At 35.2% G+C, this 19789-nt stretch overlaps 1 protein-coding gene across 1 annotated transcript in view; it reads right to left on the bottom strand.

Annotated features, from left to right (window-relative positions):
- LOC149796267 (uncharacterized) overlaps positions 1–19789 on the bottom strand; it is an 89096-nt gene that overhangs the window by 24929 nt on the left and 44378 nt on the right. Inside the window, exons 9-12 of the mRNA XM_089960188.1 lie at positions 17032–17303; positions 8937–9028; positions 3309–3430; positions 971–1107 (exon numbers count right to left, since the gene is read on the bottom strand). Coding sequence (XP_089816314.1) covers positions 971–1107; positions 3309–3430; positions 8937–9028; positions 17032–17303 — 623 coding nt within the window. The remainder of the gene's footprint in view (positions 1–970; positions 1108–3308; positions 3431–8936; positions 9029–17031; positions 17304–19789) is intronic.

Genomic DNA, 19789 nt, shown 5'->3' with positions numbered 1-19789 from the left:
ACAAGATTCACTCAAGTTTGTTTACAAAGATCTTTTACAGGAAGCTAAAAGGCAACACACTGCGAAGCAAGAAACTTGGACGCAAGTATTTAATAAAAATATAAGTAGTGAGGAGTGGTCTGATATATATAGCCGGGCAAAATGCTGTACCAAGGATACCAAGCTGATCTCTTTTAACTTTAAATTAATCCATAGAATAATCGCTACTAATGATTTTCTTAAAAGAATTAACATATCTGATGACAACAAATGTATTTTCTGTAAGAGTGAAACTGAAAGTATTGAGCATCTCTTTTATGACTGCAGTATTACTTCACAGTTTTGGTACCGTTTTATTGAAGTTTTTGCACCTTTTTGCCCAAATATTGTACATCTGTCCAAAAAAGAAACATTTTTAGGAAGTGAACAACTGGACAGTTTGGGTAATTTTCTGCTTATTTTGGCAAAATATTATATTTATACTTGCAGATTCAATATGAAAAATCCTTCTATTTTTGCTTTTAAGCAAATAGTTGCAATGCATAAGAACACTGAAAAATACACTGCTAAGGTAAATAAAAAAGAGGACCAATTTCTTCAAAAATGGACCTCAACAATGAACATTTAACATGTCTCTGACTTGAGGGTAAACAGGAACAAAATACTGTAATATCACAAAAGCCATGTCACCTAGATTGTGTGCCATATGCATGTGTATATGCGTGTGTGTTTTTCTTTTTTACTTTCTCTGTAGATTATATTTATTATCCCTAGATTATCTGATAACCAGAAATGTTTGATTGTAAGGTGACCCTGGGATGGTTCCCCGACCCATTGGTCAACCTATTACAGGGTTAATAAAAAAAAAAAAAAAAAAAAAAAAAAAATGCTCAGCATTTATCCTCTAAGTATATAACTACTAGCAGTCTATTAAAGAGACCATTAAAAGGAGGAGGACTCCCAAGTGCCTCATCTTCTGCAGTACACTTACCTTTCAGAGTCATGCAGCAGCTTAAACAAGCTTCCCTGTGACATGAACTCCAACACCATCAGAGGATGCCTGTCTGTGGTACAGACTCCCAAGAGGAGCACAACTCTTGGGTGACGAAGCTCTCGCAGCAGGCTTACCTGAACAAAGGACATATAAAATCATTTAAATGTAGTGCACAAAAATAACACACATTTCAGTTAACATTCACTGTATATGATCATGCTTTTGCACAATTTAATGCTTGCAAATTACTGTTAGAAATATGTACAGTACATTGTATACTATCCAATATTATAATTTCTATACTAAATTAACAAAAATGTTAGATTATGTTTTTAATTAAACAAAAATTATCTAAGTTGGATTACTTTACAGGAGGGACATATCTTTGAAATCTGGTGAATTGTTTTTATTTAAAAAAAGAAAACTTAACACTCTTTTAATAAATAATAAGTTATTACAATTTGCATATAAAACAGAAATAGAAAGCTGAATATACTTAGAAAGCTAGTCTTAACTAGAAACTTAGAAACCCAATCTTAAATAGAAACTTAGAAGCAAGTCTTAACTAAAAACGCAGAAAACCAGTCTTAACAAGAAACTTGGAAACTCAGTCTTAACAAGAAACTTCGAAACCCAGTCTTAACAAGAAACTTCGAAACCCAGTCTTAACATGAAACATTGAAAACCAGTCTTAACATGACACTTTGATAACCAGTCTTATCAAGAAACTCTGAAATCCAGTCCTAATAAGGAACTCTGAAAACTAGTCTTAACAAGAAACTTAGAAACCCAGTCTTAACATGAAACAATGAAAACCAGTCTTAACATGACACTTTGAAAACCAGTCTTAACAAGAACCTTAGAAAACCTGTCTTCACAAGGAACTTTGAAATCCAGTCTTAAGAAGAAACTTAGGTACCCAGTCATAACATAAAACTTACAAACCCAGTCTTAACAAGAAACTTGGAAACTCAGTCTTAACAACAAACTTTGATAACCAGTCTTATCAAGAAACTCTGAAATCCAGTCCTAACAAGGAACTCTGAAAACAAGTCTTAACAAGAAACTTAGAAACCCAGTCTTAACAAGAAACATTGAAAACCAGTCTTAACATGAAACTTTGAAAACGAGTCTTAACAAGAACCTTAGAAAACCTGTCTTCACAAGGAACTTTGAAAACCAGTCTTAAGAAGACACTTAGGTACCAAGTCTTAACATAAAACTTACAAACCATCTTAACAAGAAACTTCGAAAATCCTACTTAAGATACTTCGAAAGCCAGTCCTAACTAATGTAAATGAAGAAGACACAGAAAAGACCATTGTGTCTCAGTATTCATAAAAGAACTCATGTGTCTCAGTATTCATAAAAGACCACATGTGTCTCAGTATTCATAAAATACCTCACATGTGTCAGTATTCATAAAACACACATGTCTCAGTATTCATAAAAGACTTCATGTGTCTCAGTATTCATACAAAGACTCACATGTCTCAGTATTCATAAAAGACCTCATGTGTCTCAGTATTCATAAAAGATCACATGTGTCTCAGTATTCATAAAAGACTTTATGTGTCTCAGTATTCATAAAAGATCACATGTGTCTCAGTATTCATAAAAGACCACACATGTCTCAGTATTCATAAAAGACCACACATGTCTCAGTATTCATAAAAGACCTCATGTGTCTCAGTATTCATATAAGGACTCACATGTCTCAGTATTCATAAAATACCTTATGTGTCTCAGTATTCATAAAAGATCACGTGTCTCAGTATTCATAAAAGACCTCATATGTCTCAGTATTCATAAAAGATCACATGTGTCTCAGTATTCATAAAAGACCTCATGTGTCTCAGTATTCATAAAAGATCACATATGTCTCAGTATTGATAAAAGACCTCATGTGTCTCAGTATTCATAAAAGATCACATATGCCTCAGTATTGATAAAAGACCTCATGTGTCTCAGTATTCATAAAAGACCACACATGTCTCAGTATTCATAAAAGACCACACATGTTCCAGTATTCATAAATGACCACACGTGTCTCAGTATTCACAAAAGACCTCATGTGTCTCAGTATTCATAAAGCATTCATTTCATTTAATGCTGATAATTTCCTATTTTCAAATAGGTTTTAAAAAATATTTCCAAAATATTTCAAACAAGATAGAACTATATCTAGAATTTTAAAAATTAATCTGACTGTTAACAGAATGAAGGGCACTGAAAATAAATTTTTAATTATTATTAAATTTTTCTCTTTGCTGCTCATATGTGGACAAATCACCTACAATAAGTCCAGATCTAAGTCTAGTTCCTTTTCACAAACCTCAGCAGCAAAATAATTCCTATCATGGTCTGGTAGCGGGACTTTTAACCTCTTAATTGCAACCTCTGAACCCTGATAAAGTCCTTGGTACACATCAGCAAATGTTCCAGAGCCAACAAGATCTGTAAAAATAATGTTGATAACTGAATTAAAAAAAGAAATATTTAAAACATAATAAAAAGAGGAACAAACTAATATGTGACTATTTTTTATACAATTATTCTGTAAGCTTGGAACAATCTGATCATGAACCAAAACTATGCAAAATCTTGTCTATAGCATGCCAAATGTAATGATATATTGTCTAAAGCATGCCAAATGTAATGATATATTGTCTATAGCATGCCAAATGTAACGACATCCTGTCTTGTCTGAAGCATGCCAAATGTAATGATATATTGTCTATAGCATGCCAAATGTAATGACATCTTGTCTGAAGCATGCCAAATGTAATGATATATTGTCTATAGCATGTCAAATGTAATGACATCTTGTCTATAGCATGCCAAATGTAATGACATCTTGTCTATAGCATGCCAAATGTAATGACATCTTATCTATAGCATGCCAAATGTAATAACATCTTGTCCATAGTATGACAAATGTAATGACATCTTGTCTATAGTATGACAAATGTAATAACATCTTGTCTATAGTAAGCCAAATGTAATAACATATTGTCTATAGTATGCCTAATGTAATGATATATTGTCTATATCATGCCAAATGTAATAACATATTGTATATAGCTTGCCAAATGTATTATGTATATAGCATGCCAAATGTAATGATGCTTTGTCCATAGTTTGTCAAATGTAATGACATATTGTCTGTATCATTCTAAATGTAATTAAATTTTGTTAATATCATGCCAAATGTAATGACATCTTGTCCATAGCATGCCAAATACAATGACATCTTGTCTATGGTATGCCAAATGTAATAAAATCTTGTCTATAGCATGCCAAATGTAATGACATTTTGTCTATGACATGCCAAATGTAATGAAATTATATTTAGCATGCCAAATGTAATTATATATTGTTTTATGGCATGCCAAATGTAATGACATTATCTATAGCATGCCAAATGTAATGACATTACCTATTGCATGCCAAATGTAATGACATTATCTTTAGCATGCCAAACATAATAACATATTGTCTATAGTATGTCTAATGTAATGATATATTATATATCACTTGAAAAAATGTATTATGTATATAGCATGCCAAATGTAATGATGCTTTGTCCATAGCTTGTCAAATGTAATGACATATTGTCTATAGCATTCTAAACATAATTAAATTTTGTTAATAGCATGCCAAATGTAATAACATCTTGTCTATATTATACTAAATGTAACTATAGTATACCAAATATAATGACATCTTGTCTATGCATACCAAATGTAATGACATCATGTCTATAGCATGCCAAATGTAATGGCATCTTGTCTATGCATACCAAATGTAATGACATCTTGGCTATAGTATACCAAATGTAATGGCATCTTGGCTATAGTATACCAAATGTAATGACATCTTGTCTATGCATACCAAATGTAATGACATCTTGTCTATAGCATGCCAAATGTAATGACATCTTGTCTATAGCATTGCCAAATTAACTATATCTGTGTCATACCAAGACACACACACAAACACACACATACATACATAGATATGTATGTACATACATACATAGATATGTATGTACATACATACATAGATATGTATGTACATACATACATACATACATATTCAATAGCAATGTTCAGTGCATACTTACGTATCTTACACAAAGACATACATCAATGTGTTTCAATACAACAAGTCAAAGCATTACAAATTTAATTTTCTTTCAAAATTTCATTGATGCTGCATAGCAGAAAATATTTGGAAGACCTAAAAATGTGGGTTGTGTAATAAATACAAAATCACATTCATGTTTTGTTCTGAGTCAATGAAAGAACTCATGTGCATGTGTCTTGATCTGACACAATATGTTATGTGAATGTGTCTTGACATGACACAATGTGGTCTGTGAATATGTCTTCATCTAACACAATATGGCATGTGAATATGATTTGACCAGACACAATAGATCGTGTGAATACTTTGTGAGCTGACACACTATGGCATGTGAATACATCTTGACCTTACACAATATGGCATGTGAATATGTCTTGACCTGACATATTATGGCATGTGAATACATCTTGAGCTGACACGATATGGCATGTGAATACATCTTGACCTGACATATTATGGCATGTGAATACATCTAGACCTGACACAATATGCCATGTGAATACATCTTGACCTGACACAATATGGCATGTGAATACATCTTGACCTGACACAATATGGCATGTGCATACATCTTGACCTGACATATTATGGCATGTGAATACATCTTGATCTGACACAATATGGCATGTGAATATGTCTTAACCTGACATAATATATAATGTGTATACATCTTGACCAGACACAAGAGCTCTTCTGAATATGTCTTGACCTGGCACAATATGGCATGTGAATATGTCTTGACTTGACATATTATGGCATGTGAATACATCCCTGACATAATATTGCTTGTGAATATGCCTTGACCTGACACAATGTGGCATGTGAATATGTCTTGACCTGATACAATATGGCATATGAATACATCTTGACCCAACACAATATGGCATGTGAATACATCTTGACCCAACACAATATGGCATGTGAATATGTCTTGACCTGGCACAATATGGCATATGAATACATCTTGACCTAACACAATATGGCATGTGAATACATTTTGACCTGGCAAAATATGGCATGTGAATACATCTTGACCTGATACAATGTGGCCAGTGAATACATCTTGACCTGACATAATATATCATGTGTATACATCTTGACCAGGCACAGGAGCTCTTGTGAATATGTCTTGACCTGACACAATGTGGTATGTGAATACATCTTGACCTGACACAATGTGGCATGTGAATACATCTAGACCTGACACAATATGGCATGTGGATATGTATTGACCTGACATAATATGGCATGTGAATACATCCCTGACATAATATTGCTTGTGAATATGTCTTGACCTGACACAATATGGAATATGAATACATCTTGACCTGACACAATATGGCATGTGAATATGTCTTGACGTTCATAATATGGTATGTGAATATGTCTTGACCTTCATAACATGGCATGTGAATACATCTTGACCTGACACAATATGTCATGTGAATACATCTTGACCTGACACAATATGTCATGTGAATACATCTAGACCTGACACAATATGGCATGTGAATACATCTTGACCTGACACAATATGGCATGTGAATATGTCTTGACCTGACACAATATGGCATGTGAATACATCTTGACCTGACATATTATGGCATGTGAATACATCTAGACCTGACACAATATGGCATGTGAATACATCTTGACCTGACACAATATGGCATGTGAATACATCTAGACCTGACACAATATGGCATGTGAATACATCTTGACCTGACACAATATGGCATGTGAATACATCTTGACCTGACACAATATGGCATGTGAATACATCTTGACCTGACATATTATGGCATGTGAATACATCTAGACCTGACACAATATGGCATGTGAATACATCTTGACCTGACACAATATGGCATGTGAATACATCTAGACCTGACACAATATGGCATGTGAATACATCTTGACCTGACACAATATGGCATGTGAATACATCTTGACCTGACACAATATGGCATGTGAATACATCTTGACCTGACACAATATGGCATGTGAATACATCTTGACCTGACATATTATGGCATGTGAATACATCTAGACCTGACACAATATGGCATGTGAATACATCTTGACCTGACACAATATGGCATGTTAATACATCTAGACCTGACACAATATGGCATGTGAATACATCTTGACCTGACACAATATGGCATGTGAATACATCTTGACCAGACACAATATGGAATATGAATACATCTTGACCTGACACAATATGGCATGTGAATATGTCTTGACCTTACACAATATGGCATGTGAATATGTCTTGACCTTACACAATATGGCATGTGAATACATCTTGACCTGACACAATATTGCATGTGAATACATCTTGACCGGACACAATATGGCATATGAATAAGTATTACATGATGGTCTCAACATATTTCTATTCTGTATTAAACTTTATTTTGTGCTGACTCAGAACAAAACACCTATGTAGTTTTGTCTAAGTAATCAAGTCCTGTCAGTCCAATGTAAATTGTGTATGTATCACAGTCCTGTCAGTCCAATGTAAATTGTGCATGTATCACAGTCCTGTCAGTCCAGTGAAAATGTGTATGTATCACAGTCCTGTCAGTCCAATGGAAATTGTGTATGTATCACAGTCCTGTCAATCCACTGTAAAGTGTGCATGTATCACGGTCCTGTCATTCTAATGTAAAATGTGCATGTATTACAGTCCTGTCATTCTAATGTAAAATGTGCATGTATCACAGTCCTGTCAGTCCAATGAAAATATGTATGTATCACAGTCCTGTCATTCTAATGTAAAATGTGCATGTATCACAGTCCTGTCAGTCCAATGGAAATTGTGTATGTATCACAGTCCTGTCAATCCACTGTAAAGTGTGCATGTATCACGGTCCTGTCAGTCCAATGAAAATGTGTATGTCTCACAGTCCTGTCATTCTAATGTAAAATGTGCATGTATCACAGTCCTGTCAGTCCAATGAAAATATGTATGTATCACAGTCCTGTCATTCTAATGTAAAATGTGCATGTATCACAGTCCTGTCAGTCCAATGGAAATGTGCATGTATCACAGTCCTGTCAGTCCAATGAAAATGAGTATGTATCACAGTCCTGTCATTCTAATGTAAAATGTGTATGTATCACAGTCCTGTCAGTCCAATGAAAATGTGTATGTATCACAGTCCTGTCATACTAATGTAAAATGTGCATGTATCACAGTCATGTCAGTCCAATGGAAATGTGTATGTATCACAGTCCTGTCATTCTAATGTAAAATGTGTATGTATCACAGTCTGGTCAGTTCAATGTAAAATACGTATGTATCACAGTCTTGTCAGTACACTGTACTATAAATGATAAACAGAGATCAGTCACCTTGTTCACTGTACTGTACATGATAGACAGAGGTCATTCACCTTGTTCACTGTACTGTACATGATAAACAGAGGTCAGTCACCTTGTTCACTGTACTGTACATGATAGACAGAGGTCAGTCACCTTGTTCACTGTACTGTACATGATAAATAGGTCATTCACCTTGTTCACTGTACTGTACATGATAAACAGAAGTCAATCACCTTGTTCACTGTACTGTACATGATAAACAGAGGTTAATCACCTTGTTCACTGTACTGTACATGATAAACAGAAGTCAGTCACCTTGTTCACTGTAATATACACAATAAATAGAGGTCAGTCACCTTGTTCACTGTAATGTACATGATAAATAGAGGTCAATCACCTTGTTCACTGTACTGTACATGATAAACAGAGGTCAGTCACTTTGGTCACTGTAATGTACATGGTAAGTACAGAAAGTACTCACCTTGTTCACTGTACTGTATATCAGAAAACTGAAGCTCCAGTGTTCTGACAGGATCTGCATGTTGAAGTCGTCTCAGCTCAGACTGGAGATGCCTGACAATAAAAGACTGATACAGTTCTACATCTAGGCATTATCTCAAAGTAAATGCCATGCTGTGATACATCTAGCTAACAAGTAAATCCCATGCTGCGATACATCTAGCTAATAAGTAAATACCATACTGTAATACATCTAGGTAATATCTCAAAGTAAATCCCATGCTGTGATACATCTAGGTAATAAGTAAATCCCATGCTGTGATACATCTAGGTAATAACTAAATCCCATACTATGATACATCTAGGTAATATCTCAAAGTAAATCCCATGCTGTAATACATCTAGGTAATAAGTAAATCCCATGCTGTGATACATCTAGGTAATAAGTAAATCCCATACTGTGATACATCTAGGTAATATCTCAAAGTAAATCCCATGCTGTGATACATCTAGGTAATAAGTAAATCCCATGCTGTGATCAAATGGCATCCAATTAGGTATAATGATGTAGAGCTATGGTAGTTACAAGAAGTGTGATTGGATGGACAGATGGACTGATGGACAGATGGACAGAGATTTGGTAGCTAAAGAAGTGTGACTGGATGGACAGATGGACTAATGGACAGGTGGACAGAGCTTTGGTAGCTATAAGAAGTGTGATTGGATGGACCGATGGACAAATAGATAGATGGACAGAACTTTGGTAGCTACAAGAAGTGTGACTGGATGGAAAGAGCTTTGGTAGCTACAATAAGTGTGATTGGATAGACAGATGAACTGATGGACAGAGCTTTGGTATCTACAAGAAGTGTGATTAGATGGACAGAGCTTTGGTAGCTACAAGAAGTGTGATTGTACAGACAGATGGACTGATGGACAGGGCTTTGGTATCTACAAGTGTGTCTGGATGGACAGATGGACAGAGCTTTGGTAGCTACAAGAAGTGTGATTAAATGGACAGAGCTTTGGCAGTTACAAGAAGTGTGATTAAATGGACAGAGCTTTGGCAGCTACAAGAAGTGTCATTCGATGGACAGATGGACAGTATTTTGGCAGCTACAAGAAGTGTGATTGGATGGACAGATGGACAGAGCTTTGGTAGCTACAAGTGTGACTGACTGGATGGACAGATGGGCAGAGCCTTGGTAGCTACATGAATTGTGATTGGATGGACAGATGGACTGATGGACATAGCTTTGGTAGCTACAAGAAATGTGATAAATGGACAAATATACTGATGGACAGGGCTTTGGTAGCTATGAGAAGTGTGACTGGATGGACAGATGGACAGGGCTTTGGTAGCTATGAGAAGTGTGACTGGATGGACAGATGGACAGGGCTTTGGTAGCTATGAGAAGTGTGAATGGATGGACAGAAGGTCAGATGGACATAGCTTTGGTAGCTACAAGAAGTGTGACTGGATGGACAGAGCTTTGCTAGGTGCAGGAAGTGAGTGGATATACAGATGGACTGTGGACAGATGAAATGATAGAAAAGGAGATTACACTAGAGTTCCTGCATCTCAGTGAGTGACCATAACAAATATTAGTGTCTTCTTATACAGTACTTAGTTTATAGATACTGACAGGATAAAAGCAATATCTGTTTGCCTTTGATGTGCCAGTAACATAATTTTCTCATTCTATGACCAAAAATCTGCTGTTGTTTTCAGGCAAATCCCACAGTTTATAAACCTATATTAGTATATTATACAGACCCCAATGTTTACAACCCTATATTAGTACATTATACAGACCCCAATGTTTACAATCCTACATTAGTACAGTATACTGACCCCAATGTTTATAACCTTACATTAGTACAGAATACAGACCCCAATGTTTACAACCCTATAGTACAGTATACAGACCCCAATGTTTACAACCATATAGTACAGTATACAGACCCCAATGTTTACAACCCTATATTAGCACAGTATACAGACTCCAATGTTTATAACCCTACATTAGTACAGTATACAGACCCCAATGTTTACAACCCTATAGTACAGTATACAGACCCCAATGTTTATGACCCTACATTAGTACATTATACAGACCCCAATGTTTACAATCCTATAGTACATTATACAGACCCCAATGTTTAGAACTCTATATTAGTACATTATACAGCCTCCAATGTTTACAACCCTATAGTACAGGTTACAGTCCCCAATGTTTACAACCATATAGTACAGTATACAGACCCCAATGTTTACAACCCTATATTAGTACAGTATACAGACCCCAATGTTTATAACCCTATATTAGTACAGTATACAGACCCCAATGTTTACAATCCCATTGTACAGTATACAGACGCCAATGTTTATAACCCTACATTAGTACAGTATACAGACCCCAATGTTTACAACCCTATAGTACAGTATACAGACCCCAATGTTTACAACCCTACATTAGTACATTATACAGACCCCAGTGTTTACAATCCTATAGTACAGTATACAGACCCAAATGTTTACAACCCTATATTAGTACAGTATACAGACCCAAATGTTTATAACCCTACATTAGTACATTATACAGACCCCAATGTTTACAACCCTATAGTACAGTATACAGACCCTAATGTTTACAACCCTACATTAGTACATTATACAGACCCCAATGTTTACAATCCTATAGTACAGTATACAGACCCCAATGTTTATAACCCTACATTAGTACAGTATACAGACCCCAATGTTTACAATCCTACAGTACAGTATACAGACCCCAATGTTTATAACCCTACATTAGTACATTATACAGACCCCAATGTTTACAATCCTATAGTACATTATACAGGCCCCAATGTTTACAATCCTACATTAATACAGTATATAGACCCCAATGTTTACAACCCTACATTAGTACATTATACAGACCCCAATGTTTGCAATCCTACGTACAGTATACTGACCCCAATGTTTACAACCCTACATTAGTTTACAATCCTACATTAGTACAGTATACTGACCCCAATATTTACAACCCTAAATTACATTATACAGACCCCAATGTTTACAACCCTATATTAGTACAGCATAACGACCCCAATGTTTATAACCCTACATTAGTACAGTATACAGACTCCAATGTTTACAACCCTATAATACAGTATGGTGGCGCTCACCAGATAATATGTACTTTTGAGAGAGTGACGTATGTAAGGTGAAGTAGTTCGCATTTAAAACATGCACAGTGGAGAGAATGTTTGCATACCTCTATGCTACATTAATGTAATGTGGATGATATTTCTTTTGGATATTGTACTTTTGGAAATTTTACATGATTTAAGCACACTGCTAACTAAAATGACTGCTCCCTTGTGTTAAAAAATCAGTCTGAATTAGTCTAAAGTACACTATACATAGCAGCTATTAAAATAGGGAAAATGAATTTTGCCAGACTAGACAATACCAGCTTCTGAAAGTGCAATGAATGAATTACCAAATATATAAAATGTAAAAAAGTTATCAGCTCTTTTTTATACAATTTACCTCTGAAGTTCAGGAAGTGAAAATGACCAAGTAGAGCTAGCACATTTTTGAAAGGTGCACATTTGAAGTAAGGCCAAGCTGTATACTCTATAACCCATAGTACACCCATCAATCATACACCAAAATAAAGGGAATTAAAGGTTCTTTGCATTATACCTAAGATATACAAGTTTTTTTTTAAATAGCCAGTATAACCAGTGAGGAAAGCCGGGGAAATTCTTTTTCTTTAAAATCCTAACCCTATGCAAAATACGAAACTGTAGAACGCCACCTATACAGACCCCAATGTTTACAACCCTACATTAGTACATTATACAGACCCCAATGTTTACAATCCTATAGTACATTATACAGACCCCAATGTTTAGAACTCTATATTAGTACATTATACAGACCCCAATGTTTACAACCCTATATTAGTACATTATACAGACCCCAATGTTTACAATCCTATAGTACAGTATACAGACCCCAATGTTTAGAACCCTATTGTACAGTATATAGACCCCAATGTTTACAACCATATAGTACAGTATATAGACCCCAATGTTTACAACCCTACATTGGTACAGTATATAGACCCCAATGTTTACAACCCTTTATTAGTACACTATACAGACCCCAATATCAGTACAATATACAGACCCCAATATCAGTACAATATACAGACCCCAATATCAGTACAATATACAGACCCCAATATCAGTACAATATACAGACCCCAATATCAGTACAATATACAGACCCCAATATCAGTACACTATACAGACCCCAATATCAGTACAATATACAGACCCCAATATCAGTACACTATACAGACCCCAATATCAGTACAATATACAGACCCCAATATCAGTACACTATACAGACCCCAATATCAGTACAATATACAGACCCCAATATCAGTACACTATACAGACCCCAATATCAGTACACTATACAGACCCCAATATCAGTACAATATACAGACCCCAATATCAGTACACTATACAGACCCCAATATCAGTACAGTATACAGACCCCAATATCAGTACACTATACAGACCCCAATATCAGTACAATATACAGACCCCAATATCAGTACAGTATACAGACCCCAATATCAGTACAATATACAGACCCCAATATCAGTACAATATACAGACCCCAATATCAGTACAATATACAGACCCCAATATCAGTACAATATACAGACCCCAATATCAGTACAATATACAGACCCCAATATCAGTACAATATACAGACCCCAATATCAGTACAATATACAGACCCCAATATCAGTACAATATACAGACCCCAATATCAGTACAATATACAGACCCCAATATCAGTACAATATACAGACCCCAATATCAGTACAATATACAGACCCCAATATCAGTACAATATACAGACCCCAATATCAGTACACTATACAGACCCCAATATCAGTACAATATACAGACCCCAATATCAGTACACTATACAGACCCCAATATCAGTACAATATACAGACCCCAATATCAGTACAATATACAGACCCCAATATCAGTACAATATACAGATCCCAATATCAGTACAATATACAGACCCCAATATCAGTACAATATACAGACCCCAATATCAGTACAATATACAGACCCCAATATCAGTACAATATACAGACCCCAATATCAGTACAATATACAGACCCCAATATCAGTACAATATACAGACCCCAATATCAGTACAATATACAGACCCCAATATCAGTACAATATACAGACCCCAATATCAGTACAATATACAGACCCCAATATCAGTACAATATACAGACCCCAATATCAGTACAATATACAGACCCCAATATCAGTACAATATACAGACCCCAATATCAGTACAATATACAGACCCCAATATCAGTACAATATACAGACCCCAATATCAGTACAATATACAGACCCCAACATCAGTACAATATACAGACCCCATTATCAGTACACTATACAGACCCCAACATCAGTACACTATACAGACCCCATTATCAGTACAATATACAGACCCCAACATCAGTACAATATACAGACCCCAATATCAGTACACTATACAGACCCCAATATCAGTACACTATACAGACCCCAATATCAGTACAATATACAGACCCCAATATCAGTACAATATACAGACCCCAATATCAGTACACTATACAGACCCCAATATCAGTACAATATACAGACCCCAATATCAGTACACTATACAGACCCCAATATCAGTACAGTATACAGACCCCAATATCAGTACAATATACAGACCCCAATATCAGTACAATATACAGACCCCAATATCAGTACAGTATACAGACCCCAATATCAGTACAATATACAGACCCCAATATCAGTACAATATACAGACCCCAATATCAGTACAATATACAGACCCCAATATCAGTACAATATACAGACCCCAATATCAGTACACTATACAGACCCCAATATCAGTACAGTATACAGACCCCAATATCAGTACAGTATACAGACCCCAATATCAGTACAGTATACAGACCCCAATATCAGTACAATATACAGACCCCAATATCAGTACAGTATACAGACCCCAATATCAGTACAATATACAGACCCCAATATCAGTACAATATACAGACCCCAATATCAGTACACTATACAGACCCCAATATCAGTACACTATACAGACCCCAATATCAGTAATATATACAGACCCCAATATCAGTACAATATACAGACCCCAATATCAGTACACTATACAGACCCCAATATCAGTACACTATACAGACCCCAATATCAGTACAATATACAGACCCCAATATCAGTACAGTATACAGACCCCAATATCAGTACAATATACAGACCCCAATATCAGTACAGTATACAGACCCCAATATCAGTACACTATACAGACCCCAATATCAGTACAATATACAGACTCCAATATCAGTACAATATACAGACCCCAATATCAGTACACTATACAGACCCCAATATCAGTACACTATACAGACCCCAATATCAGTACAATATACAGACCCCAATATCAGTACACTATACAGACCCCAATATCAGTACAGTATACAGACCCCAATATCAGTACAATATACAGACCCCAATATCAGTACACTATACAGACCCCAATATCAGTACAATATACAGACCCCAATATCAGTACACTATACAGACCCCAATATCAGTACAATATACAGACCCCAATATCAGTACAATATACAGACCCCAATATCAGTACACTATACAGACCCCAATATCAGTACAATATACAGACCCCAATATCAGTACAATATACAGACCCCAATATCAGTACAATATACAGACCCCAATATCAGTACACTATACAGACCCCAATATCAGTACAATATACAGACCCCAATATCAGTACACTATACAGACCCCAATATCAGTACACTATACAGACCCCAATATCAGTACACTATACAGACCCCAATATCAGTACACTATACAGACCCCAATATCAGTACACTATACAGACCCCAATATCAGTACACTATACAGACCCCAATATCAGTACAATATACAGACCCCAATATCAGTACAATATACAGACCCCAATATCAGTACAATATACAGACCCCAATATCAGTACAATATACAGACCCCAATATCAGTACAATATACAGACCCCAATATCAGTACAATATACAGACCCCAATATCAGTACAATATACAGACCCCAATATCAGTACAATATACAGACCCCAATATCAGTACAATATACAGACCCCAATATCAGTACAGTATACAGACCCCAATATCAGTACAATATACAGACCCCAATATCAGTACAATATACAGACCCCAATATCAGTACAATATACAGACCCCAATATCAGTACACTATACAGACCCCAATATCAGTACAATATACAGACCCCAATATCAGTACACTATACAGACCCCAATATCAGTACACTATACAGACCCCAATATCAGTACAATATACAGACCCCAATATCAGTACAATATACAGACCCCAATATCAGTACAATATACAGACCCCAATATCAGTACAATATACAGACCCCAATATCAGTACACTATACAGACCCCAATATCAGTACACTATACAGACCCCAATATCAGTACAATATACAGACCCCAATATCAGTACACTATACAGACCCCAATATCAGTACACTATACAGACCCCAATATCAGTACACTATACAGACCCCAATATCAGTACACTATACAGACCCCAATATCAGTACAATATACAGACCCCAATATCAGTACAATATACAGACCCCAATATCAGTACAATATACAGACCCCAATATCAGTACAATATACAGACCCCAATATCAGTACAATATACAGACCCCAATATCAGTACAATATACAGACCCCAATATCAGTACAATATACAGACCCCAATATCAGTACACTATACAGACCCCAATATCAGTACACTATACAGACCCCAATATCAGTACAATATACAGACCCCAATATCAGTACAATATACAGACCCCAATATCAGTACAATATACAGACCTATGTAAATATCTTCATGTAAAGACCTTTAATACCTTATCTGTTTTCTATGCTGATCTTTTTCCTTCCTCATTTCTTCAAGAAGTTCTCTTTTACTCACTGACTTCCCTTTTGGTCCTTTGCTGTCGGATTTATCATCAGTTTTAATGCTTAACTCACTGACGACACTAGCTCTGGCTTTGGCTGGTAAGGCCTCCTCTTTGACCTTGATTTGGCTTTCAAGATCATTCAATCTTCCTTGTAGCTCTTTGATCAGTGACAAAGTTTCCTTGTCATCTGCATTCACAGCAATTTTTAGATTCTCAATCTGAAGAATAAGATAGTGTACAACTTTTACAAAACTATATGAAATCATTTCCTCATTTGTTGTGTTACAGACCTGGATAAAGTGTTTTATCTAAACAGAGGCAGATTTATTAAGGGTGCTAAGCTGTTATCATACAGCCCTGGATAAGGTTTTTAATCTATACAATTGTAGATTTACTAATTTAATGAGGGTGCATTGCTGGCTCTGTTATATAGCTAGATGAGATGCTTGATTACGCAGTTGTAGATTTACTCAGGTGTTAAATTGGCTTTGTGATAGATGTAGATGAGGTGTTTGATTACACAGTTGTAGATTTACTCATGGTGTTAAACTGGCTTTGTTACAAACCTTGATAAAGTGTTTGATTACACAGTTGTGGATTTACTAAGGGTGTTAAACTGGCTTTGTGATAGATGTAGATGAGGTGTTTGATTACACAGTTGTAGATTTACTCATGGTGTTAAACTGGCTTTGTTACAAACCTTGATAAGGTGTTTGATTACACAGTTGTAGATTTACTAAGGGTGTTAAACTGGCTTTGTTACACACTTTGATAAGGTGTTTGATTACACAGTTGTAGGTTTACTGATGGTGCTTAGTCATGATGTTGCAGACCTGAATGGAGTGTTTAATCTACAGAGAGGCAGATTTATTAAGGGTCCTAAGCTGTTATGTTACAGACTTGGATGAAGCATTTTATATACACAGTGGCACATATACTTATGTGCTAAGCTGGCTACGGCATCCTCATCCTGTTCATACTTTTCTTCATAGCGTAGACTCTAAATTGGTATTAAAAACTCAGCCAATTATATACAAGATCACATAAAGAATATGTATGGGTCTAACACATAATATGAATCGTCCAACATTTTTAAATATTAACTCACTGGTCTAGTTTGATAAAAAACTGAGCCAGAAATATGGTCTTTCAAGTGGCTAAGAATTCTGCTTAGCCAATCATATGCAAGATCACCTCACTAATGTAAGTAGATCTTGCTCAGAATAACACACATTAAAGATTCTGATGATATAAGCCTACCTATCAAGTTTAATCAAATGTGATCAGAAACAGAGCCTCTCAAATATTAACAAGCTCAGTCAATCAGAGATGCCAAATCAACCTACTGATATGCATGGATCCATGATCTTACTGATATAAGCATATATTTAAATAAAATATAATGCAGACTCCCATTCAACACTGATGTCAATCTCTATCCAAAATGCAGTGTATGTTGTCAGTGTATCCACACATATTCTTAGTCTTTACACTAACTCTGGCTACTAGCAGCTCAGGGTCTCAAAACATAATTTCTAATAACTGACACTGAACACCAATTGTAAAGATATAATTTCTCTTATATCACACCGAACACCACTTGTTCAGATATAATTTATATTATATATGACATTGAACACCACTTGTTCAGATATGATTTATATTATATAACACTGAACACCACATATTCAGATATAATTTATATTATTTGACACTGAACACCACATGCTCAGATATAATTTATATGACACTGAACACATGTTCAGATATGATTTATATTATATAATACTGAACACCACTTGTTCAGATATAATTTATATTATATGTCACACCGAACAAAACTTGTTCAGATATAATTTATATTATATGACACTGAACACCACTTGTTCAGATATGATTTATATTATATGACACATTGAACACCACTTGTTCAGATATACTTTATATTATATGACACTGAACACCACTTGTTCAGATATAATTTATATTATATGACACTGAACACCACTTGTTCAGATATAATTTATATTATATGACACTGAACACCACTTGTTCATATAATTTATATTATATAACACTGAACACCACATGTTCAGATATTTATATTATTTGACACTGAACACCACATGTTCAAATATAATGTATATGACACCGAACACCACATGTTCAGATATAATTTATATTATATGACACTGGACACCACTTGTTCAGATATAATTTATATTATATGTCACACCGAACAAAACTTGTTCAGATATAATTTATATTATATGACACTGAACAGTACTTGTTCAGATATGATTTATATTATATAACACTGAACAGCACTTGTTCAGATATAATTTATATTATATGACACTGAACACCACATGTTCTGATATAATTTATATTATATGACACTGAACACCACTTGTTTAGATTACCTATAGCTGGATTTTGTTTACATGCATGATTCTATTTTAAGATATTAAAGAAAGGAAAAATTGTATTGGGTCTATAAATAGATGCCTATGTACATCTTAACAGTTACCAATTGAAAGATTTGGCCTTTTCCAATTGGACAGATCAGAGGTGGTATCTTAGAAAAATTAAGTTAATTCCAATTGGATATGTTAATTCACATGAATAGGTATTTTGAATATCAGACTGAGTAGTAAGATCTGTCATGTGGTTATATTGCGACATACAGTTATAATAGACTCTT

Source organism: Sinohyriopsis cumingii, chromosome 6 (genome assembly GCF_028554795.1).
Source record: "Sinohyriopsis cumingii isolate HCF-2022 chromosome 6, ASM2855479v2, whole genome shotgun sequence".
Classification (NCBI taxonomy): Eukaryota; Metazoa; Mollusca; class Bivalvia; order Unionida; family Unionidae; genus Sinohyriopsis; species Sinohyriopsis cumingii.
Note: the sequence above shows the minus strand (reverse complement) of the source record. Positions and strands in the feature narration are given on the sequence as shown.